At 41.8% G+C, this 26,086-nt stretch overlaps 2 protein-coding genes across 3 annotated transcripts; one reads left to right on the forward strand and one right to left on the reverse strand.

Moving 5' to 3' along the window:
- Window positions 1-262: 262 nt before the first annotated feature.
- On the reverse strand, window positions 263-12,239 carry ssrp1a (structure specific recognition protein 1a). Of its 2 annotated transcripts, none has more exons than XM_058649827.1 (18): window positions 12,088-12,239; window positions 10,932-11,009; window positions 9,575-9,760; window positions 7,476-7,581; window positions 7,090-7,283; window positions 6,879-6,979; window positions 6,630-6,759; window positions 5,876-5,979; window positions 5,450-5,578; window positions 5,149-5,370; window positions 4,284-4,356; window positions 2,587-2,719; window positions 2,447-2,492; window positions 2,214-2,349; window positions 1,909-2,076; window positions 1,673-1,788; window positions 1,372-1,567; window positions 263-747 (listed from the first exon to the last, which is right to left on the reverse strand). In XM_058649827.1, the coding sequence occupies exons 2-18, from the start codon at window positions 10,983-10,985 to the stop codon at window positions 682-684; spliced, it is 2,160 nt and encodes a 719-aa protein (XP_058505810.1). In that variant the 5' UTR covers window positions 10,986-11,009; window positions 12,088-12,239; the 3' UTR covers window positions 263-681. The 2 variants fall into 2 exon arrangements, with proteins under 2 accessions (XP_058505810.1, XP_058505811.1); XM_058649828.1 differs by lacking the exon at window positions 12,088-12,239 and adding an exon at window positions 11,644-11,768.
- A 1,218-nt stretch (window positions 12,240-13,457) lies between these two features.
- On the forward strand, window positions 13,458-25,738 carry clcf1 (cardiotrophin-like cytokine factor 1). The gene is made up of 3 exons (XM_058649830.1): window positions 13,458-14,586; window positions 21,948-22,102; window positions 22,700-25,738. Exons 1-3 carry the CDS (start codon window positions 14,568-14,570, stop codon window positions 24,041-24,043), a joined length of 1,518 nt encoding a protein of 505 aa, XP_058505813.1. The 5' UTR covers window positions 13,458-14,567; the 3' UTR covers window positions 24,044-25,738.
- Window positions 25,739-26,086: the final 348 nt, after the last annotated feature.

The following is a 26,086-nucleotide window of genomic DNA, read 5'->3' on the forward strand; positions in this document are numbered from 1 at the left end:
ATACAAGCACTTTCAATGACCCATGTCTATTTAAATTAAGTCCCATAATGTGAGCTTGATCAATGTGAATATTATGGTTTATTTTACTCTCAGACAGTAAATGGAGTTTTGTTTTACCTGAACAACAATAAAGTCTATCTATTCTACTCAAAATCAAACCAAATTAAGACTTTTGAGGACATAATCATTTCGGTCCAAACAACTAATTAACTAAACAATAACTTTGCTGCCCTAGTTGTGAACTCAAACCCAGCAAAGAGCATTTATTAAAAACTGTTCATTTATTTCAATGTGAAAACATGACATGAGAAAAACAAACACTCAAAAGCAGTTTTTAAGATTCTCAACACAAGAAGAAGAAAATGGGGATGGCATCATTGTCTCTCCCTGTCTGAGCCACATTAACTGAACTACACTCCTCAGTGCTATAAACCTAAACCAACCATCTTCATAAGCGAGTCAAAAAAACAAACAAATTCCAGTAATTCTTTTTTTTGGGGGGGGGAGAACCTGGTACAACAGTTTACCAGTGTTTGTGTGAAAACCATCAAAGAAAAACATAGATGACAAAAAAAAATCCAAGTAAAGTCTCCTGGTTTGTTTGTCAGTCTGTTTGTGTGGTATTTAAATGTATAAAAATGATTGGTCCTGGAATTGTGTACCATGGTTAAGGGTGTGTGTTTAGTCAGATTCCTCCTCAGAGCTGGCAGGTGTGGACGCAGCCTCCTCCTCCTCCTCCTCGGATTCCTGAATAAAAGACATTCAGAGAAGGGTTGTTACATTGTATTTGCATCGTTATCAGTGTTGTGGTTAAAAAGATCTACTTGTCAGTCATACTTTGATTTCACTGAAGGCTGCTTTGCTACACTTCCTGTTTAAAAAACTCAACCAACTGTCCGGTTGTTGTTTGTTTCCTGTGGAACACTCATTATTCAACATGACACACTTGTATAACAAACTTGAAAACCTGTTTATGATTTAAAAGCACAGTACATACTTTCTGACACTAAGTGGCCTCACTCTCTCTCGCTCAATCAAAACAATAAAAAGACCCAGTTTGATGATGGAAGCAGCATGGGGTCATGGGAAATGGCAGAAGTACATATTTCTGTGGCGCAAGATTGTGCAGGAAGAGTTCTGGCTAATGTAAACACACAAAATATACAATACTGGTCATTTTTAGATTTATTAATGTAGAAATCTCAACAATTATATCTTCAAATGCTTGAATTATGTGGTTGTCACAGAGCACATTGTGTCCAAACTGTTTTCACTTGTTTGTACACTATGGGTCCTGTGTTACCGACTGTTATATCCCACAGCTGCCATCTTATGTCAGTTTGTTGGGTAATGAAAAAAATTATACTTTACCCTCTTTCTCTTGGACTTGTTCTTGGTCTTGCTCTTAGTCTTGCTCTTCCGTTCAGAGTCTGATGAACTCTCTTCGCTGGTCTCGATGAACTCGCGGCTCTTGAAACTGTCGTTGCCTCCTCCCCGCTCCTTGTCCTTGTCTCCACCGGCAGACTTCCTCTTTGTCTCTTTTTTAACTGCAGATTTTTTACTCTCCCTGAAGAAGTGCAGTTAAAATGTGGGCATGTCGGTATTTAAACTCTTTTGTGTCAAGAGAAAGTACAAACAACTGACTGTAAAAGGTAAGAGAGGTAAAACTTACTTTTTAGAAGTTGAGGTCGAACTAGCACCACCACCACCGCCGCCGCCGCTCTCTTTGTATTCTTTCTTTGCCTTTTCATACTGCCGCTTGGCCTCTCCTGCCTTTGTTTCCCATTCCTAAATTATAACAGACACACACAAAAATGTGACACACGTGAGATAGATAATAAAAAACACACTTCACTAGTTTATTTGGATTTGCTGAAACATTGAGTATCTCTCCCCCCATGCCCTCACCTCCTTATCTTCTTTTCCCAGTTGTCTCCACATCTCTCCCGCCTTCTTGGAAATCTCTGTGATGGAGATGCCTGGATTCTCTGACTTGATTCGCTCTCGGCTGGAGTTGAGCCAAAGCATGTAGGCACTCATTGGTCTCTTTGGGCCGCCAGTGTCTTTCTGCTTCTTCTGTTCAGAGGAAAGAAACAAACCGCAGGTTAAATGTGTGTAGTTATACATTAACTGCACAACTGTTTGCAGTCACATTCGTCCTGGAAAAATGGCTTCCTAAATCTTGTTTATCCCCCGTCTCCCTGCCCTCTCACCTCTTTGCGTGGTTTCCGTTCTTTTTTCTCCTTCACCACTTTAACTTTTTTAGCCGCCTTCTTCTTCTTTGCACTCTCATCTTCGCTCTCGTCTCCTTCCTCACTGCTGTCGCTTGCCGAGGCCTTGCTATCATACCTGATTATTGGAAATTCATTGTGAATTCATCAACTGAAGCAAAAATATTTTTGTAGAACAAATGGAGATTAAAATTGACAGAAAAAAAGTCACTTACTCTTCTGCAATGTCATCGTCTTCTTCTCCTGGGTTAAACGACTCATCTAGAGAGTGAAATAGGACAGAAAATCTCACAGTCAAACCAGCTGAGATTGTGAAACCAACACCAATTCCTCACATTTGTCATGTGTCACTCACCGCTTTCGCCATCCGACTCATCGCTGTCGTTGCCTTCCTCTCTGATCTTGCCTTCAGCCTTCATCCTCTCCAGGTAAGCATCGTGCTGGTCCTCATCCGAGTCGCTGTACTCGTCAGTTTTACCCTTCATGCCCTGAAAGGAAACAGCATGGTCAAAAAGACAACACGATTACACACTCATCGCGTCGGTTGCACAGCCTCTCTTCACTTCATAGTGTTGATAGCAGCTTTAGAGCACAACCTGTCTCAAATCCTGCTGTGACACAGATCGACATGATGGGCATTTTACACCTCAACCACAACAGAACTAAATTTAAGAAACATTACATATCTATAACTAAGTCATTCAGTGCATTATGTTTATATGCAACTTGAGTTAAGCTTGAATTAATTATTTAACAATGCATAGGCATTAACTCTTTCAAAATTGACTTATTTGCTGAAAATAACCACATCCTTACTTGTTTAGTCTACAAAATCAAATGAGGAAAAAACATCAATTCACCAAATACTGGGAGAAACTGGATTAAGCCATTATTGCTTAATAGAAGACAAAACGACTGATCAATTATCAGTGCAGTTGATTAGTTTCTATTCCAAATTTCAGAGTGGAGAGACCATAATGATTTGATGTAACATGACTGTTGTTATTTATTTTTCCCCTTATGTGTTTGGGAGGACATGCCAGAAATATGAAAACCTACATTTAATTTAAATATAAGAATGTATGCTGGATATTATGGGTAAGAATGCACATTGAATCTCAACTTACTGTACTGAACCCTGTGTAAATGTGCTTATCCAATTGGACAATAAATTACTATTATCATCTATATTCACAGAAGACATCATTGACCAGTCCATCGTTTCATTTTAAAAATCACAAACCAAAAAGTTTGCCGACTAGTCAACCCTCTGTGTTCATGTCTTAAATGTCAAGCTTCATCGGGTTGAAGTTTAAAAACCAAACAATTTTCTTTGCGTTTCATCTCCATGCATCAGTATGTGTCGGACAGTGGAAGGAAAGACAAGTCGTCAATGCAGGTCTCATTAAATCACCAACAGGAAATGACGAACAAGTCCATTCATTTTCATTGACCTGCTCTGATGACCCCGTCACCATGGCAACAGATGTACCCACTGTTGTCGGACAAACTGGCGACATGTATATGTGAAAAGACGGCACTAGATTGCATTTCCCATGTTAGGCAGCAGTCGTGAGGACAGCTGTGTGAAGTGTTAAAGCTCACCAGAAGACCCGGGGCCACACCTTAGTCAGCACAACACAAACAAACCAGCACACAAAAGCGTGCACGCGCAATTAACACACTCGCACACTCCCTGCCCCATGACCCGTGATTAGTCATAAATCAGCCGAGATTTATCAGGATCTCCACCAGCCGCATCAACCACAAACCAAATCAAGATTATTGGAAACAATTATCAGTCAAATGAACACAAATCAGCAGCAGCACACCATGCAAGGAGAAATAAATCCAGACCACTAAAATCAAGTGTCTAATCCACACATGACGCCCGTGACCATACCCACCTTCTTCTACAGGAGTACAAGGACAAACACACAAGAGAAGGGCAACAAGCATCATTATCTGTGATGGTTCAAAACAGGTGCAATGTCTTTGCTTACAAACCGAGAAGTGTTTAAAAAAAAAAAAAAGAAACAAAAAAAGGTTTACCTCTTTGAAACCTCTGTTCTTGATGTTGAGCTTCTTTGCGTTGACAAAGTCAAACAGTTTTCCGTATTCCTCTCTAAAAGCAAAGAAGTCATTGGTTACGTTGCCCGAAATCCCTTCACGATCCTTAATCTGTATCACTAAAACATTTACCTCAATAGCAATCAAAGCTTAATACATCAGCAAATGACATTTCTGTTATCGTGCTTATAATTTATTCTTTAAATCACTGAATACAGTACGAGTTAGGTCAGATTAGTTTATGCACAACCTCTCATTGCTTTTATAAACACATGATGAATTAGCCTCTGGGCCAAAGACCCATTTTTTGTGGCTTCCAGTGTTGACTGCAGAGATTTGGACCCAGTTAAATAAGATGATATCTTAAACTAGTAATGGGAATTATAAGGCTCAGAGCCTGCATATTCACAAACAGAAGTTGAAAAGAGAGATTTTTTTAATGCATGTCAGAGTCATGGACCAGTGGTTCAATTGTGAGTGCAGCAAATTTAATGCAGAGGTGGTTTATTTTTAATGTATATACCACCAGAAACCCTGCCAGAAACCAGAACTAAGTGTGTTGAGTGGTCAGGATATTCCGCAGATAACATTGATCAGAAAGTGGAATCATGAGTAATCAAAACCACTACAGTGCAGAAAAAAAAAACCTTTCCAAACCCCATTTTCACCCAGGTTCTGAGATCAAAAAAGATCACCATCTTATTTTGCTGATGGAGTCGAAGGATGAAATGCCAAGTTGCACTCACAGTGATTACTTCACATGATCTGCTGCACTTCTAGGATGTTCCAAGTTTGAACTCTTAGCCCCAAATTCACAGAGTTGAACTGACAGCCCTAGTGTCCTCACCTCTCAATGCTGCTGAAGGTGTACTGGTTTCCCTGCTTGGTCTCAATCTCAAAATCAAAGGAACGTGTTGTGGTGGTGCCGCGGGCAAAGTTGACACAGGAGATCTCCTCAAAACGCAGGTGTACGGGCGGCTTGTGGACGTAGATGAAGCCTCTCTCCAGTGGGTAGAGGAGGCCAGAGGACGCCTTATAGGAGCAGGTGATGCACTGAGCCCCAGAGTGACTGTGGTAGAATGAGGCCTGTTAAGTTCATTTTCTTACCTTACTAGAAACACATGTTGTTGTATAGAGAAGTGTCCTACCCTTGGAAGTTTCCAGGCACAGTGATCTTGCGGTTGACCAGTGCCTTCATCACCCTGCTGACCATCTCATACAGTGAGCCTGACATATTCTTACTGAGTTTTCCCTCAAAACGACGCTCCACATCCTCCCTGGTAAACACACAATGAAGGACAGGTTTAGTTTTGGGCTTTCTACTGTTTGGAAGAGACAAGGCCAAAACAGAAAGAGTTGGTTGTGGTACAGCAAACACATGGATTATACTGGTCTGGAGCTTTGCCTCCCTCTAGTGGATATATGCTGTGCAACCTACATGATTGAAATGAATATACAGTAGCTTGGTAAGGCCTTGTAGTGTAACATACATGTTATGCTCACCTGTAGCACATAATACACTTAGCGACACACAGTCAATAATATCACTTTGTTCTTTATTGTCACATACTCACTCGCTCATGTTGAGGGTGAGGCTGATGTCCTCTTCCTTGGAGAAGAGTAGAATCAGAAAGTGATAACGCGTCTGACCCTGCTTGATGGGCGGATCCAGACTGATCTATAAAAACAACAAAAATGGGGTAAAAAAAAAAAAAAAACAAGGTATGAAGATAAAGTTCTCAACGGGCTTGAAAATTAAAACCCGACCCTCTCCATCAAGCGGGCAACCAGATTTACTCTTCACCACACATGAACAGTGATGATTAACAACAAACAACATTTACAACCTGCAAGAAATGTGTTTTATGAGCAGAAAAAAGGAAGCCAGAGGCCCGACTCGACACATTTGCAGGTCCTGTCGGGTCTACATGAAGACATAAAGCCTGATTTATTCTCAATCGCTGAACACTTTTGACAGTTGTCACTTGATAAAACTTAGTGAGTCGCACAACTTTTTTAATTTATGCTCCAGCAACAGGTTTCACCTCAAGTCAGCTCTTTCAGCTGCCAGTTTACCTTTATTAATTGTCCTGTCATGTGTATCGTCGGTACTGTCTGCTTGTTTATTTGTATCCATGTCTGTGCTACCCTTTTTTTCATTTTGAAAAAAATGGGTTAAATTAGGTTGTGGATATAATTGAGGAGCATTGACTTTTACTGAGAGGACAACAGGAGGGTGAATAGTGTGTTAGTTGTAACAACCGAGACAGCCACAGGGAGAAAGTCTGACAGCAAGGGGGACAATACAATAATATAAAATCCACTCACCACAAAGAACATCTGCCTCTGGTCCTTGTGTGGCAGCAGGAAGAGACGCAGGACAGTGGTGTAGGGAATCTTGTAGTCAAAGGTTTTACCATGGAGGTGAAGGAAGGTTGGATAGATACGAATATCATACCTGATTTAGAAAAAACAACACATATGGGTAGTTTTGCTGAATTCTCCTACATCAGTGAGATAATATGATGTGTTGTGATAACACAACATAAATGAGTAACATAAATGACTGAACCCTACCTTCCTCTGGGAGTGAGACACTGAAGCTCTTTGAAGATACACACAGCGTCTCCTGTGGCCTGGATCACATCAGCCTTAGATAAAACATTCTCGGCGAACGCCTGCAGAAAAATCCCACTCACAAAGTTTAGACAACCTTTTAGAAACTTTGACTTGCAATCTGTGACAAAAAAAAACGAGTGAAAAAAAGAATTGGGAGATGCTTCCTCACTTCAACAGGGTCTACTCGCTCATCAGTCTGGCTGGGCGGGACGTAGAATCGGACCTCCATGAGGGAAACCTCAGTGTCATCATTCTGGTGAAACTCCAGAGTGACTTCATTCTTCCCCGTGGCACACTGAGAGACGTTAGAAAGTGGAACCTCAAATGCAGTATTGTCATTTACCTCAAATGACAAGTGCGACCCTGAGATGAGGACAGAGGGGGAGAACGGTCAGTGGCAGTTGTGAAATGTGCTTTCAGCACTTTTTGCTGTGAGCACACTGGCACAGCATCTGCATGGACAGTTTCTAAGCCTACTCTTAATTTTTACTACATAAGTTAGATTTCACTAGAGACCCACTGATGTTGCTGATATTTAATCTTGTGTATTCTTACCCGAGAACTTGGCTGTTCCCCAGTTCCAGCCCTTCACACACATGTCCTTCTCTGTAAGCTCCACCTTGTAGTTAGCCTTGAAAAATTCAGAGATCTTTTCAAAGTCCTGATAAAGGAAAGCAAAATAAAAAAGGAAAAAGGACAACGGTTGTGAGTTATTGAGTCAGTAAATGCACAAGAACTGCATGGGTCAAAGCTTAGCACAACATCTTACAACAGAAAGGGGGATGGAGGCTAATTAATCACAACGCAATTACAACCACGCCTGCTGCTCTAGCCTCTTGGGAACTCTGGAGGTGGATGTAATCCATCCGTCCTCCTGGTCTCCACACCAGACCTGACAATCAGCCTGTTTATTTATCCTGCAGGCTCACTTACAACTGGAAAAAAGACTCACACTCACACACAGTGACAAACACATGCTCAATCACACACACACACACACACACACACATACACAGAGGCAGACACTGTCGTGGAAGTGCACACATGTGGAAATGATTGTGGTAAGAGAGTGTGTGTGTGAGAGATTCTGTGGGAAACAAAGTTTATGCACCTGGATATTTGCCTATACATAAGGTTATTATAGCCAATTAGAGCCCAGAGTCTCTGTGTGTGTGTGAGAGGGAGAGAGATCAAGTTCATCAGTGTGTTTGTTAGCTAGGATTAAAGGATTTCTGAAACAGGAGAACATGTGAGAGCAGATGTTTAAATGCATAAAATCAGACTTAAGTGTACAGTGGTGTTAATAAATGTATGTATGTGGTTGAGCATGTGCTACTTCAGTGTCCTCATCAGTCCTGCTCCCGATTTTGTTAGTGATGTGACTGAAGTGTCATAGCACTCAGGTCATTTCATGTCCAGGTAATGATACACATCTCATACAGCATATTTTTGGTGTGCTTTGTCACGTAGAGCAAACAGCCTGGAGTTTGTTCTCATACTTGACAGCACTTTTGTGACACTGTTGAAAACAAAACAATTCAGTCTTCCCTTATGTAAAACAGAGACAGACTGAAGCTGATATTTTTCCAGTGACAAGAACCAGAGTCAGAGATGAATCAAAGTTGATTATTTTTATGGCTTTATCTCAATGTCAGATATTGATATTGAATTCATTATGCAAGTCGATACAGGAAAGGTGCGATATTTGGCCCCGTCAACAAAAGGCAACCTCAACGACCAGTTGTGTAAGCTGCCATTAAATGTAAAGAATGCCTATGACAAATTACACTTGTCACGGCATTAACAGATGACAATTACGCAACACTCAGACTCTCTGATAGAGATTCAGCATTTTATTCAAGGACGTCGCAGGAGAACAGATAAATCAAACTGTATCCTCAGCTCGCCAGTGACTAAACCTCTGGCCAACTCTAAATTACTGACACTGGCTGTGTGATAATAAACAATGACATCACAGCCTGCCCTCTGAGAAAAGAGGATCCATCTCCACAAAAGAATTTGCTGATTAACCCCAGGAGACGTCGCCTCTCACAACACACAAGAGTCCAGTCTGTACCAGCTCCTCCATCACAGTCTCTCACTCATGTGTGGACATTCCCCACACACCCAGAGCAGCCGGGAGAAAAAATACAATGATAAAAAACAAACATGACCACAATTCTTTTTTTCTTGTCCGTCCTCTGAGCCAAATTGTTTCAGCGGATTGATATAAACACTGACTCACATGAGCCGATGATTACACTGTTTATAGAACACACATGCTCATGCTGGTTTCCCTCATTAATCCCATTAAGAGGTTTGAGGAGAAGAGACGACTCATTCACATAGTTTTGATGGCAAACCCACACATACGCACGCACACATACTAGTGGCTGACTTTTCGCAACGTGGAAGCGTTTTTCGGGGAAATGTCAGATGTGGAGTGGAAGTGGTCGGTTTGCTTGTGTTTCATTCTTCATCATAAACATAGCGCTGAACAAAACAGCACAGTGTGAGCCTATAATTCTCCACTGTCGCTTGAGATTTCTAAACTTTAAACTCTGTAAAATCACTTCTTAAATTGCAAACACTCAAATTATCAAACTTTACAGGGTCTGCAGGGTTTAGTCGTGCACATGTAGAACCACACTTACTGTGTCCCTGAAGCCATCGTATTTGTAGATGTTTCCTGTGCTGGTGCCCAGTTTGATGCCATGTCCTAAACACACTCGCCTCCACTGGGCCATGTTGAGATCACCAGCAGAGATGCTGTCCACTTTCCCTGTCTTGCTGCTCTTGTAAACCACATTTTGTTTGCTGAATCGCAGCCGCCCATCATTCTGCAGCAGCAAAGAAACAACATGCAAAGAGACACAGGACTTGTGTTAAAATGTTTCCTTATGGTCAGTAAGAACATCAAAGCCAAATAATTAATTAGTTTGATGGAAAACATACATTTTTGGACACAATTAATTTACTTGTTCCATCTCATCAAAAATGAATGATGTTTCCTGTTTTACAATTTATGGTGGGACAAAACAGGCAACTCATTTACAGCTGTTAATCACTGATACATTTTTGAATTATAACAATTATCTTGTCAAGTCATCATTTCAAAATTCTTTTCAATTGTACAGCAGTAGCATTTTAAATTTTCAACTCTGTTTTACAGCTATACACAGACACTTTTAAATTTGCAAATGAATCAAATGAAAATAGTGAAAACAGCTTTTAATAAAAGTGGACAGAGGATACCACAAATATAAAGTCCTATTTTTGAGCATTGACCTTAGGGGTGGGAACCACAGGATACCTCACTATACAATACACGACCCACGATACCAATTATATAACAATATGATGATTCTGTGACAATCAATATACTTCAAGACAATCATATAGCGATACATCACGATATCTGTCTTACTGAAGAAGACAAAACATCTTAAAAGTTAAAAGTGCAGGATTTGTCTATTTATTCACAACATAGAGAACAAATTGATAAAGCCTATGTACTAAACGTGGATGGGGCATCTCTTCACGTAGCTTTCTCCACCATTATCCTGCTGTAATCTCCCTCTTCTTCGGCCAGGTAACTTGAGGTGACATGACGTATTTATGTCCGGCGAGTGAAACTGGCAGCAACTGTTTACTTCAGAATGCCTTCATTTATGAATTAAAATATATTATGTAATATTTGCCCTGCCGTATTGATTATAGTATTGCACGAAGGAGGACAACAACATATAACAAAATGTGTCATGTTTGGGAAATTACTTATTGAAAATTGACATTATTATTTCTAATAAACCATGACATTTGTTTTGGAATTGAATTATAAAACATAAGAGAAAGTACCGATAACTGTGATCCTGGCGATGGTGACTGGACTGGAACTATATTTTTTACTATATTAGTACCTCCCACCCCCACGTTTTAAAGCAAATATCAACCCATCAATAGGTTCCTGTTTACATGTCAGATGGAAAAAAAGTAGATGAAGATACTGACCCAGGAGCCTTTAGCTTCCTGGTAAATCTCGTTGAACTCCAGCGTGTCTCCCATCTCAGCTCCAGGCAAGGTTATGTTCTATAATCAGACAGAAGAAAATGCATTGAAGCTTCACAAATTTCCACAAACATCTTGCTGTGGCACAGAGGAATTAAAGCAAGAGTTTCATTTTAATAATGGCAATAGTAGCATTATCCTGAAAAACAAAACAGTATTACAAGTATCAGAATTTTACCTCGTAAAACCACAATGCTTTTATTTAGTCTAATTGAACTAGTTTCGTTGTTTTAATGTGTTTTGCTTCATGTTGTATCATTACCATGTTTGCTTTTTGCCTTTTATTTCAGTCTCGTAAAGCACTTTGTGACTGTTTATAAATGTGTTGTATAATGCCATGACGACGACTATAATATGCTTCCAAGTTCATGTGTTTAACCAAAAACAGTGTCTGATGCCGTAAAAATCATTCAGCAATCATAAAATCATTGTTTCCCTCGGTTTAGTGCAGTTAATGGAAACTTGTGCTGTTGCCAAAGCATTTCACACATCCCAAATACCCGTCACATTACATAACAGATGAATTATACACTGCATATACATATTAATTATAGGAAAACGTATCAGTTAGACGTATAGTTAAATGGTTTCCCTCACTAACTGTCAGCTAGCTAACAGTTAATGATACTGGACGTTAGCTATAAAACAAACTCACTCAGTTTTATGAACGTTTTCAGCAACTTCTTCCTAAAGTAACATTAACCACTCAGCTGCGTTTATTATTGGTCTTCACTTTAAAATGAACATAATACGCAAACTGCTATCTATTAACGTCCATGCTGCGCCACTAACAATAGCGAGGCTAACTTAAGCAGCATCGGGTAGGCTTCTTTCAAAGCACGGCGTTCCGCTGGATAACTTTACTGAACGGTACTCGCTTTGAACACCGCCACGCTGAGACGCAGCGTACGTCAAAATCGAGCGCTTCCACAGAGCGAGGCCGGTGTACAGAATAGAAGAGATGCCCGGAGTTAATTTTGTCAACGAAACACCAGTAAATACAGCGCGTATGCAACACTTACTCCACTAAAAGCTATACATGTCAACAAATTATGTTCTAAATAAGCGGTAAATAAAGTATGAGAACTGCAGGTCTTACTGTATATATGATGAGTGGCTTCACCAGTTTCCCGCGTGTAGCATCGGGAGCTAGCGCTACGTCACAGGAAGAAGTCAGCGGATGTTTGTATTTACTTCCGCTTAGGTGAACTGTTTTTATTTTTGATTATTAAAACCTGAAATAAGAAAAAATACGCTGAATTATTTATATGATATAACTGTGTCTAACACACCAAACAATAACTCACTAATTTCGACGTTTGCTTGAGGAAAAATGAACGTTGTTACGGAGTCTGCGCGTTACACAACAGACTGCAGTAATCAACCCGTCACCACTGGGTGGCGCACGCCATAATGGATCTAATCAAATACATTGAAAATCCTGTTCCATTCTAACGTCAGAATTGTAGCACAACACACTATTAACACAGTGAAACGTGTGGATTTTCTCCTGTAACATTTAACTAAATTTATCGTAAAATGTGTGTATTTGGCTGCACAATTAGCTGGTTATTTGAATTTTGAAATAAAAAACTAAATCATCAGAATTATCAGATTAACCTGTTAGAGATGGCTAATTTATTTTTTCTTAGCAGGCCTCAAATTGTATTTTATAATGTATCTATAGTTTGATTAAATAAATACAATATCAAATAATAAATAATAAAAAAATACATAAATACAACTCATAGGCTAAGAATAACGCTAAAAAGAGAGGCTTTTAACCCTTTTAAATTAAGGCTGCAGATGAAATAAACCGTGACATATTTTAAAGCTCTTATCATGTCTATTATTAATATTGTGTAAAGTTTCAGTTGAAACTGCACCAGTGATTGTGACGCTCCTGGCCCTCGGCCAGTCTGTGATGACAGTGAGTTCAGACATACCTTTTTCCTTTTGTTGTAGGTTACAGAACAGTAACACAGATGTGATGCGCTGCACTGGGGTGGGCTGATGTTGGTATGTTGAGTGACAGCTGGAGGTGAGAGAAGAAGATCACTCTAATCCCTTTGTCAATGAAAAACACACACACACACACTAAAAGCTGAGGAATGAAGGGAGAAGAAAGAGACGACGTGGAACAGGCAAACACTTGTCTTTACCCTCTCCTTTTCTGAGAAACAAACACACAGGGGGGGAAAAACCGACGGATTATTCCTTTATAAACGCGTCTTTGTCGCAATTTATGTGAGGCCTCTTTAATTTTATAGGCCTGAAGCAACGTCTCATCTCAGTGAAATGTTTTCTCACCATTTAAATCAATGAAAACTTTTTAAAATTATTATCATTTTGAATTTTTATGTTTTTCACATTTTACTGAGCTCTTCACATCAGCGCAAAAGTGTTAAATCTTTTGTAACAAAATATTTTATTCATATCAGTGCAATATGCGCAATCCTCTACCATGTTTACACACACACACAATGTACACGCTGTCTACATTGTATATACTGCTCTATTATTTATCCTAATATTTAATATTTTTCTATAATTGTTGAAAGTGCACATTTGTTATTTTACCCTTTACTGTAAAATCTGTAACACTGATTTTCCCATTTGTGGTGCTAAATCGTATCTTATCTTATTTAAAATTGTTCCAAGTTGTACACAATATATATTGTATTTCATCCTTTTTATTCTTGTATTATATTATATTTACCTTCATGTCCTCTACTGTAAAATTGTCCCCGCAGTGGGAGTAATAAAGGATAATCTCAGGTCGATAAATTACATTATTTTTAAATAATTTGGGGCCTTTTGAGACGTAACATTTGTGTAATTTGCTCAGTGGTTTGCTTTATTAAAAGAACGAATAACATTTATAATATAAACTAAAATATAAATGAGTAAAAGTTTGTCAGAGAGTGAGATGAGGACAAGAGGAGATGATTCGTGGGTCGCAGGGTTGCCAGGTTTGTTTGCGCGGGACTGACCTGCACCTGAATCAGGTGACACAATTAATGCTAAAGCCGATTAAAGATCAAACGGCTGCAGTCAGATCAAGTTTTCGAGCACGACAAAGAAGGCAGGGAGACGGAAATGAGTTGCAACAAGTCCCGTGGTTCAGCGGCTCTGAGCCGCGCCGAGCTGCGATGCGTCAATCCGGTGATTCACCAGCAGCACTGAGGAAGAGGAGGAGGAGGAGGACAGCGAAAGATGGAGAGACAGGGGCAGAAAAAGAGGAGGAGGAGGAGGTAACAAAAAGCCTCCGCCGTCAGTCAGTCTGTCACAGACCACACACACCAAACACCACAGCAGCGGAGCTCCATCCTGTGACCATCCTGATTCTTCCTCTGTAAATCTCTTTAACATCATCATCATCATCCTCATCACAGGATTACACTTTCTTCATCATCTCCTCCAGAGTTCTGTGAAGCGCAGCGCTTTAACTTCACATGGTGAAAAGTTTGCGGTGTTTTTTTTTTCCACTGAAGGCATCGAAGGAACCTGGACCAAGAGAAGAGAAATCATTTGTGCAGTGGATGAACCTCTGACAGCGGAATAAAGAGATTTAGAGAGATGAAAAGGTTTTGCGGAGGTAAGTGCATGGATATAAAACCCTCAAAAAAAGAGAACGTTTTGTTTTCCGCAGTTCAAATTCGTGTTTAACTTCCCATTTTATGCAAAACTAAATATTACAAGTTGTGAACAAGCGCAGGAGTGGGTGTTACAGAATATGTGGTTGGTGTTTTCGTACACGTTCAAAATCACATTATTATCTCACGCGTTCAAATCAATACCTCTGTATTATTTGGACAATATATAGAAAGAGTCAGTGAATTTAGTTATATTACCTTGATTTTAAACCTCCAGCAGATAGAAAAAAGAATGTTGATGAACCAGATGCCTTTAAAGGCTCACCATGAAACCACAAAAATGTTCAAAAAATAACATTTAACTGTTTTCAAAATATCAAGGAGCAAACAAGTCAGTTCAATGCAAAGGAATTAAATATTATTTTTTCTTTTATTCTTTTTGTTTGACTGTTTTTTTTTTTTTAAATAGAAAACAAGTTATTGTGTGTGTGTGCTTGTATTTGTTTCCTCTTAAGGACCTGTACTGGCATAAACATGAACTTGTCAGGACCAGTAGTCCTCAAACCTCGTCCCAATGAGGCAGAACCTCAGGGTTAGGGTTAAGTTTTCGGGCTGGAGGAATAGCTGCACAAACCTGTGTGTGTGTGTGTGTGGGGGGGGGGGGGGGGTTTGGGGGGGTTGAGTGTGTGTGCATGTGTGTGTGGTGTCAAAATAAAAAATGACAAGGGTTGAAACGGGGTCTCAAGACCCTGTCTAGTTAGCTGTCACTGATATGAGAAAGTACACGATTCACGTTAGTCAGGGTGTGAGAGGACAGACACACACACACACACACACACACACACACACACTGACTTTCCCCCTGGGAAGACTGGTCCGGCTGCTGCTCCATGTCTTCTATAGGGGTTGAGAGAAAGAAAGAGGGACAGTACAGAACTTTCTTGCTCCTGCATCTCCTGCCGTCCTCCCTCACTCTCCTGGTCGGATCATGTGAGCAGTCAGTTCAGGAAATGTGCTGCTGCTGCTGCTGCTGCTGCTGATGATGATGATGAAGATGATGATGATGGAACTCAGAGCAGATAAATATACAGGAACCTCAGCTGTTGGTGAAAATGCCACATTTGACACACACACAAGCCCTGTTTTTGCTGGGAGGGTTGAATCAGTGTCGGTGTGTTTCAAATAAAAGTGTGAGTGTGTGTCGGACCAGTGAGTTCAAGCACACCAGCCAATAGGAGGAAACAGAGAGAGGGAGAGAGGGAGAGAGGGAGAGAGGGATGTGCAAAAGAGAGGAAACGTGAATCTTTCACATCTTTTGATTCATTCAGTGCCATCCTCAATTCTTCATGGTACATAAACACGCACATATGCACACACACACACAAAATGTATATACACAGGGACGTCGAAACGATGTGTGGAGGGTCAGGTTTGGGGGGTTATTGGGGGGGCTGGTGGTAGAGGGGTTAATGCAGTGCAGATTGACAGAAGTTAGCAGCACCCAGAGGGAAAGAGAGAGGGGGGTGTGGGGGGGTGATATAAAATGAGTCGGTCACGCTTTGAACAGTTACACATGCTGTTTACATTTTTCCCAAATTAACATGGCCCCTCGCTTCAGAAACCCCCACCCTCCTCCACCAACTCCTTTTCCTCTCCCTCCGTCCTCTCAAATCCTCTCTTCCTCCTCCTCCTTCCCTCTGTCTCTATCTTTCAAGGCCCAAATACATCTTTCCTCACTTTCACCTCCAGTGAAAGCAGCACTACTAAAATATGAATACACTAAAAGTGAAAAGTAAAATCAATCCGCCGCCATAAATCATTAAAATTCACTTTTCGCAAATCACTGTTATTATTGTTGTCTGCATTTTGGAGCTAACCTTTAAGTTTAATACATTGCAGAGTTTTTGTAAGTGGCCACATGCAACAATGGATTTCATCTAAGTGCTAATTATAGCTTCACACTGTCTCCACCAGCAGGTATTTGTGGCTGTAAAACAAACGTGGGCGAGCAAAAAGTTGTATTTGCAGAAATACTTGCGTGGATAAACAAATGATTTTATATTCCCGGGAGACAAATCTCATAAATAACAACAGAAACAAACAGCAGACAACATATGAAATGCAGACTGCCACAGCTCTAAGCCACAACACACACAGTAATACATAATACAAGAGGACATTAGTGTCACTCAGGAGCCCGCCTAGCCACTAAACTAAGTCATTAAGAAGTAAATTAAAAACTGAAGGTCTGAAACTGGGCTAAGGAGGCATGAACGATGTCAACAGAGGGAACAAGTGGAGTCAGTTAGTGAAAGGAAGAGAGGGTAATGGCAATTAGGGAGAGAAAGGAAGTAAGAAAAGTTTAATGTTTCGGGGAGATTTAGTTTGGGGAGAAGGGGGTAAACTGGTTATTGAAACCAAACATGGCGATAAAGCATGGAGCCACTGGAATTCACAGATTTAAAAAGAAGGCAGGGATAGGTTGTTTTATAAGGTGAGGAGGCAGACAGACCGACAGACTGACAGACAGACAGACAGCAGGACAACAAGGTGGAGGAGGAGGACACTGAGTTCACGACGAGGGCGAGTTTATGGGCATTAAATGTGTGTTTTCTTTCGCCTTTGTTTTGAGTGTGAGTCCACTGCCAAGAGGGATCAATTGAAAAATCCAGCATGAACAGAAAGCTGCAGAGGATATCTCTCTGTGTGTGTGTGTCTGAGTACACAATGGTTTGTTTATATGAATTTATTCAGCACAATCGTTGTGCATACATCTCCAGTGTACAATTCTGGATGCATATGTGTGTATGTCTGTGTGTGTGTGTGTGTGTGTGCGCACGTTTGTGTGTGTTGAGTTAGTGAAGGAATGCACTTTTGATTGAGTGCAGACTGCACATAAATCTGGCCTGTAACTGTACACAGACTCCCAACACCGACCCTGACCCCGGACTGTCAAACCCCTCCACCCCCGCTCTCGCCCACAAAGTCACCCTCACCCACTTCACCTGTGGTCCAGGGGTGTGTGTCTCGGTCCACTTCAGTGTTACACCAGTTTAGCTGATGCATGTTTTTGCCCCTGACATCCAGCACAGGTGTTTTTATGTCACGGACACGTGTCATTATTATCAGAGGGGCACATTTTTGCCACCAGAATAGCAGAATAATTAACAAACTGCACGAGAAACCTCTTGACTCTGGGATTTTGTTTTCAGCAAAGTCACAGTGAGCTCGCAGCTCTGCCTCTGCCACGTTAGCTATGACAACACATATGCGAGACGAGGCGGAGGATCAGTGAACATTCAGGGAGTGAAATGTGACGCTTGAGTTTGTACAGTTAAAACAAAGGGTCATATAATGGCATTTAGAAGAAACACAATGTATCGACCGCTCAGAACAAATGTGACGTTAACGTCAGTCAGACGATCGTGTGGGGGATTTAAAATGAAGTTGTGTTTTCGGAGATGCATCTGTGGCCTCACACTGGATCTTTTAAATCACTCACAGCACAACATAACAACTTCAATGCACAGACGCTCTATGTGCATTTGTCTGTAAGATTGTAGATGACATTTTCAAATATGCATTGTCTTTTAATTTTAGATGTCTTCCAAACTCCCCTCCAAAAAAAAATACAATTTAAAATAAAAGATAAATGCATATAAAGCCGGAGCGTGCAACATTTTTTTCCCCCTGTCAGTTTGCATTGATCAGTATTACATTGACATCCTGTGCATTAATATTTTTTCTGTGAGATAAAAAAATCACCCAGGGCTGGATTTATTAGTCACTTCTGCCAAAGTTACTTCACTTCTAATGTTACTTTGCTCTGATGTAGCAGAAGACCTCCACACACGATAGGTACAAATGAAGTCCGAGGTGTAAACAATATCCTTTTCCCCCCCCAAACATCAGCCTGCACGGGTGGATTTATGTTTCATTTTGTCAAAGTCTCCAAAGTACAGCGCATTCACCAAATACTAAATACTAATCATTGTTGCGCAGTAAATGACAAACATTTGGACCTGATTTATAACATCTTCTACCTTCTGATGTTTCCCAAGTTCTCTTTCAAGTGGTTAGAGCAACGGAGGGCAACCTTTCTTGGCACCAGACTGGAGGGATTTACTCGCACATGGTGTTCCCACAATACCGAATTCAGTTTTAAATGCTTTTGTAGGAGCTCAGATGGTGGTGCATGTCAGGAAACATGAAATACTTGTTCTCCTGGATGCAAGTGGCAGGCCTACAACACCCACAAACCCCAGGATACCAAAGCACTGTCTGGAGTGTAAAACGTCAAATGTGTAACACGGCTCCCTGTTTGGCCTTGATGATGATGATGATGACCTTTGCGTCCCAGAATTCACCTGTGAACTGTGGCCCTGTGTTGGTGTTTAATTCTGACCTATTTGGAGGCACAGAGAGCTCAAACCTCATGTTCAGCTCTGCTTGGCAGATGGCAGCCAGACTCAGATCTGACTCTACAATCAGCAAAAATAAAATCAGTCACTGATAATGGAGATTCCCAGTGAGTTCACACATGTAACCGTATAGGTATGTGCGAGGAGAGTCACATGCAGAGTCGGTCGTTGCAGGGAACCCCTGTGCTGCTGCTGCTGTAACGCAATCCTCCCACGGAGAATGTTCTGGTTTCAACCCTGCCCTGCGGAGTGTGCTTCCACTGCCAGGTACACAGACTCAGCCCCAAGCCTGCAGGGCTCGCCTTGAAGTCAGGCTACACGCCGACTGCAGTGTAGCTACTCAGTATAATATTATATAACTACAACATGGCTGTGGGTTTGACTTATCTCGGTTTACTTGTACAAAAGAGCATTTGTTTTCAGCAGAGGATGCTTTCAGACATGTCAGCGCTCAATCAAAACATGGGCCTGTTTGCGTCTGGCAGTCATCTCCGAGCATGTGGCCGCAGACAAAAGGAAACAGTTTGGATCAGTTTGGGTTGAAGGAGGGTCCCCCCTTCATACCAGGCTCTTTTTTGGGTACCGGTTTATTCTCTGTGAATCCAATCCTTCCTGCACACTGTGTGTCCTTTCCCTGCAGGGCTGTTTACTCCGAGAGTCAACGATGTCGTGTTGTGATGTTAATGGGGGTGGTTTAGTGGGAGGACCCCTGTGCCTGATGAGCTCCGAATGTTCAAGTGTCTGCTTTGAGATGTATTTAGCTCATCACCTGTCAGAGGTTCAGAGGAGGCTTAGTTAACTGATTTAAAGGTGCGTGTATGTGTGGGAGCGTGTGGGAGTTGCCGAGGCTCAACCACAATGACTTGGGAAAAGAGTTGGGAGGATGATGACGTTGACTGCTCAGGGAAAAGTGGTAGTGGCAGAGTCACCATCTGTGAAGCACCTGGTTTGTTGTGTTGTTGTTTTTTTCTACTCTGTTTCCCAAATCTGTCATTATATTTATACATTTTTAAATTAAATGAAGGTTGTGTCATCACTACAATTTGTACTATAATTAAAAGGTAGCATCACTTCATTTTCTTAATGATTATTTTGTTGTATTTGATAGAGACATAACAAGACAAATCTTTCACTTGTGACACATTCTTGTTCTAGGTTGCGCAAAAGACGTTTTTATGTATGCCGCTGTAGTGAGTGCACATACCATCATTAAGTCTCTACCCAGACTTGCCAGGGAGTGCAGTGCATACTGATGTGTCAAATGTAAGAGGTTGAGTCAGAGGTAAAAGGTGTTGACTCTTTTAGGTCAGAACTTGTTTCCATAGAACCACTGAAAACGTGTCGAAGGTAAATGTTTTGCAATCTGTTCAAGCTCCTCACTTAAACTCAGTCATTCATCCCGGAGGCGCCCGTCGAGATGGGACAGATGAAAGTAAAAGAGAGAGAGAGAAAAAAAAGAGGGTTGGCAATTGAAAGGGAGTGTAAGAGCTAATCAGGGTTAATTGACTGCTGTTATTTTGACCCGAGGCAGGAAAAGAGATAAGGAGGCGAGGTGGGGAGGAGAAGTCTGAGTGCATGATCGGGACGTGAAAAGCAACAGGAGGCCCGAGGTGTGACGGGGGGAAAGACGGAGTGAGCAAACGAGACAGAGCTGACGGGGTCACACACATTGTGTGTTACATATTTCACACCTGTTCAACAGCAGCAGGGTTTCTTTCTTTTTTCTTTTACATAATTATAAGCATGAATCATGACCTGCAGTCTGCGTGTCAGGAGGATGAGAGCGGGCGAGGGAGCGAGCAATGATGGAGAGCAGAGAGACGGAAGAAAATGCACTGAAAGGCGAGAGGGAGTATGGAGGGAGTGAGAGTTGGAAATAAAAGAAACGGCGTGGAAGTGAAAACGTCCAGAGAGAGTGAGTGAGCTCAGGATGGAGATCGGTGGACGTACATGAACTTTCTTCATGTTGAAAACCACCTTTCAGCTCCAATTTTCTCTGTTTGAAACCAGAGACAGGGGCACTAAAAGGTTCCCAGTGTTACACACACACATACACAGACACACACACACACACACACACACACACACACACACACACAGCAATCAGCACATCTACACAAGGATTTTCTGCTCTCACAGAAATGTGAATTCAATCAACATATTTAATTGCACAGCTACAAACATTCTCACACAGTAACATGAAACACCTACACAAACACGCTGACACATAAACAACTGATAAAAACACATTCATGTTTGTGATTGTAAAGAAAGCCACATGTGCATGTGTGTGTGTGTGTGTGTGTGTCTACAGCTTGAAACCTTTGGAGCGAGGACATTTCGACCGTCCTCACTGTCTGACACACCTTTAAGGCACCGTGTCAAGGGTGAAGGCGTGTTTGTGTTGAGCTGCGAGGGCTGATGTGAGCGTATAAAGGGGGGCTGGGTAATGCAATATGTCAGTGAGCGTCCTCACAGAGATAGAAGGTTCTGGCGCACTGAACATGCTGTATGAGCCATTTGTCTGACTGTCTGAAGCTATTAAGCGGGGTTTTATTTGAAGCCAGAGTAAACCTCCGACAGCCAGAAACCTCTAAAATTAGATTGGAAACGGAAAAAGCTTTATTGGCAGTGTCAGATGACTGACCTGGCAATATGTAAACAGACAGGCCATCGCCATAGAGACAAAGAAATAAACCAGAATATTGTAAAATGACTTAAGCAAATCCTGGAAAGTGTTGGAGAAGATTTTGTGTGTTGAGTTCTGAAGTCATCAAACTAATTAAGGAGTTTGGATGACATCATCACAAAATGAAAGTGGAGATACAGTTCATCACATTGTTATAACTACAAATACCTCTGCATGTGTTAATTATCGAGGGTCATTAAAGACATATCTCTCTGAGCTTTAATCACAGTCTTTTTAATTCATTCTCACACAGTCCATCGACACCAGCTCATCCTGCTATTGGCCGTGGTCGCGGTGACGGCCATGGATTCATCACACAACCTGGCCGGCGAGAGGAGTTCCATAGAGAGCACGTACGAACTGACAAAGTACCTGGAGTATCAGCTGAAAGAAATCAAAGACGTATATGTGAGTCATTTATTGTTTATTCACAGACTGGGACTGCAGAGATCGATCAATTAACCATGAGTATTTTAAAAGCCAAATATTTTAATAATCAATTCATTATTTGTCTGTGGTTTCATGGAATAAAATTAAACTCGCTGATTTCAGTTTGCCAACATTCAAACACCAAAAGATTGGGAAACACCAATCATAATTTTCATCATTTTATGGACTAAACAACTCCACGATTAATTGAGAAAATAATCATTATTTGCAGCCCTATCACAGACGAAGGGGGAAAGAAATAATTTTTTATTCCTTCTACAATTACATTATGTCACATTTAGTATTTCAGTACAGTAACCTGTGTTTTAAAGCACTTTATTATCATTACATGTCTCATATTTAGTTAATATTTATGTGTCTTATGATTGAATCTTTTTTTTCCTCACACTTATTGTCAGAAGTGATGTCGTAATGTTGTCGTACAAATACAATAAAAGCTTTCTATTCTATTCTTGTGAGGTTTATAGGTTATGAGCCAATATATATATATATATATAGACTGTCAATTAAATTTGTACGTTCATTTTCTCATTACATTGTGTTTACTTCCTCCAGCTCACCTACCTTGGTCCTCCATTTAACGAGAAAGACTTTTCTCCTCCACGACCCAACAGCACGGCTCTGACGCTGCCCAGTGCTGCAACTCGCCTGGAGCTGTGGCACGGGCTGGAGAACCAAGCCCGGCTTGCCCAGAACCAGAAGGCGTACTCTGTGCTGCTGGCTGCGGTCAGAGAGCTCGCCCGGTCCACTCTCTGCCCCTCGCTCAAGATCTCCCTGCTGCATTTCTGCACAGGTCTGGACGGACTGCTGGGCTCAATATCTGCGCTGATGACCACGCTCAGTTACACACTTCCTCCTGCATCTGCAAACATGAGAAGTAACAGTGGTGAGCTGCAGTACCCACAGACAGAGACAGACGGTGACCAACCTGCTCCACTGATGAGCCAGAGCCTGTACAGGTCCAGAGCCGGGACCAGGACTGAGTCTGGTCAGCGTAACAACCAGAAACGAGGTGGGACGAGAGTGGTCAGAGGAGAGCAGGAGGACGGCGTCAATGTGGACCAAGTGGAAAGAAGACGAGGGAAAGAGGGGAGGAGAGCAGAGGCGACCACAGCTGGAGGAAGGAGTGGTGGATCAAGGGAGAGGGGAAGAGGAGAAAGAGGGAGGAGAGGAAAGAGGGAAGAGCCTGAGAACAGAAAATGGGCTGCCGTCGAAGAAGAGACCGCTGGAGAGGAGAGGGATGAGGATCAGGATCAAGACGTATGGGCAAGGAGGAGAAGATTGTTGAGTATCAGCGAGGATGGAGTGGGGAAGGAGACACAGCCTGAACCTTGGGTCAGAGTGTCGTACCTGAGTGCACAGAGATCCAACTCCCACCAACAACCGATCATCGACATGGACGATGACAACAACCAGTACAGCTACAACCTGAACTCTCACCTGTCAGACACTCTCAGAGAGGAAGATGGATTTATTGCAGAGAAAGGTTTAATGGTGGTGGAGGAAAAGCAAACAGACGTGCAAGTTACCACCTCTTCTTCCTCCTCTGCTTTCTTTCATCAGCGCCGGCCTCCTCGCTCCCTCCTCTCCCCCACCCTCCCACCTCCTCTATCCACCCTCTCCCTCCTCTACCAGTTTGGAGGAGGTGAGAAGCACACCCTCCTCCCCCAGCCTGTCCCCCTGTCTTTACAAAGGGGGACATCCCTTCTTTCTCCTCCTCTGACTCCACTTCTCTCCTCCTCCACCTCCTCTTCATCGTCCTCGCTGCTGTCAGTGCGGCCAACGATGAACGACTTTGCCAGGAAGGTGGAGGGTTTCTGGATATTGCGGGAGCTGCAGATTTGGTTGTGGCGATCGGCAAAGGACTTTAACCGCCTCAAGAAGAGATTCCGAGGCTGAGACACTGAAGCGACATCCACACGAGTCCATTTTTGTTGAAAAACGCATTCATTCTGCTCCAGATATGCCTGCTGTTCACTCTGTCCTAGCGTTTATGAACCCTGGAAACGAGGACGTTTGAAATGCTGCTGGTTTTGTTTTGGTTTGAGAACTGTGGGCCCGTGTTTTAGGCGAGCAGAGACTGCCACCTTAACTTCCTAAATAGTTCTTATTGGCCACAACTCAACTCTTACTTTTCACCATTGTTGTCTCTTGTTAGTAGTATTTTCTAAAACAACATCTTTGAGTGTGTTAATATAGACACAGGTTACTGACACTAACATATGAATGTGCAGTTTATAAACAGTCAAAAGCACATATTCATACTTACCACATTCATTCACACTGTACGGGAATAACTGAATGAAGTACGATGAAGTAATAGGCTATAACACACACAAAGCCAGCACATTACCAGCGCTGTAACCCTCATTGAGCGAGATGCACTGAGACTGGGCCGAGTTACCGGACTTCACGGCTCATAGATCAACAGAAATACCACTGTAGGTGGTTAGGCACACTCATGAGGGTCCACTTAGTGACAGGCAGCGAGAGAGACAGGGCAGCCATTGAGTGAAAACTGATTCAGTGACCCCAGATGAGTGAATCAGCAAACGTTCATTTTCTCTAAAGGCAGAAGGGAACATTTCTGAATGGGTGAAAGACAAAGGGGAGAAAGACGGGAGGAAATGACCAGTGGCATGACGAAGGGCACAGAGGAGGAGGTTTTGCTGAGCAATGGCGAGATGGCTGGTCAGTTACAGTAACTCTACAACAGCGCTACACAAACTGTACCATCTTCATGACACACACACACACACTTACTGTGGTATTTGGTGCCTTAAAGTATAATTCACTTGCTGCCTTTGTGTCAGTGCATACAGTTTTAATGAAATAATAATATAGCAGGAACAACAACACAGACACTTTATTTTGAAATTCTGTCAAACAATGATCATTACCAATATTTCTAGTGTGATTTTTTTTTTCTGACCAGACTGGATGCTCAGTGGCCCCCCAAGGTCATTTGAGTGTGAGACTCCTGTTGTAAACCTTTTTGTGGTATGTTTTATTTAGCAAAGGCAAAGTATACAATATAATATAATACAAATATGGTGCCACACACTTACAGTAGCACTATGGAACATAACTAAAGAACCACATGTCCCGTTTGGTGCTGACGTGGTGCCATCAATGAGTGAAACCTGATGCTGAATCATAAATCAAAACCTACACTGTGGGTATCTATGTCAGCTCCTCCCTGTCACTGGTCGTAAATCTGACTTCAGGCTTTGTGCTAAGCTAAGCTCACCTGCTTTGAGCGTGGTGTCAACCTTCTTGTGACTCATCCAGCTCTCGACAAGAAAGCAAGATTTCCCAAAACATCAAACTGTTCCTCTCAGTCACTTTGCACTCCTTGACATAACAGAATTAAACACACGGAGTTGGATTCTTTCATTCCTTTTTTTTTGCGATTTACAGATTGCTTGATTTGTTTTTCAGATTAATCTATTGCCATGTCTTTGCTATGTGCCTTGGATGGCGTGGCTAAAGATTACGGACCATATCTCTATAATATTTATTGAACAAGATGTTTATTTATTTTTCTCCAGTGTGTAAATACTGTACTGTTACTCAAGAGAGAATAAATAGTCGCTTTTGTACAGCGTGTGGTGTAACTGGTCATTTGGGAGCCCATTGGGAGGACAGACAAAAATGCATATGGGATTTTTGTTTGCAATTGTTTGAGTTTTATAGGGATGGTTACGGGTGATTGGCACAAGGGGAGAGGAGTTCTCTGGAAAACAAAGGCCGGCTCACATTCATGGCAAAAAAATGGAGCGATTGAGGCGCGGTATGAGAGAGTTTTTATTTGTCTGTCCGGGTGAAAATTTACGATCTTTCTTTTTTTCCTCCTTTCATCTCTTGCTTCCCACCTCCCACTGCATCATTCCTCCTCCCACTTTGCTTTCCTTTCTCATCACACTATCTCACGGAGCTCCT

Source organism: Solea solea, chromosome 14, assembly GCF_958295425.1.
Source record: "Solea solea chromosome 14, fSolSol10.1, whole genome shotgun sequence".
Lineage (NCBI taxonomy): Eukaryota > Metazoa > Chordata > Actinopteri > Pleuronectiformes > Soleidae > Solea > Solea solea.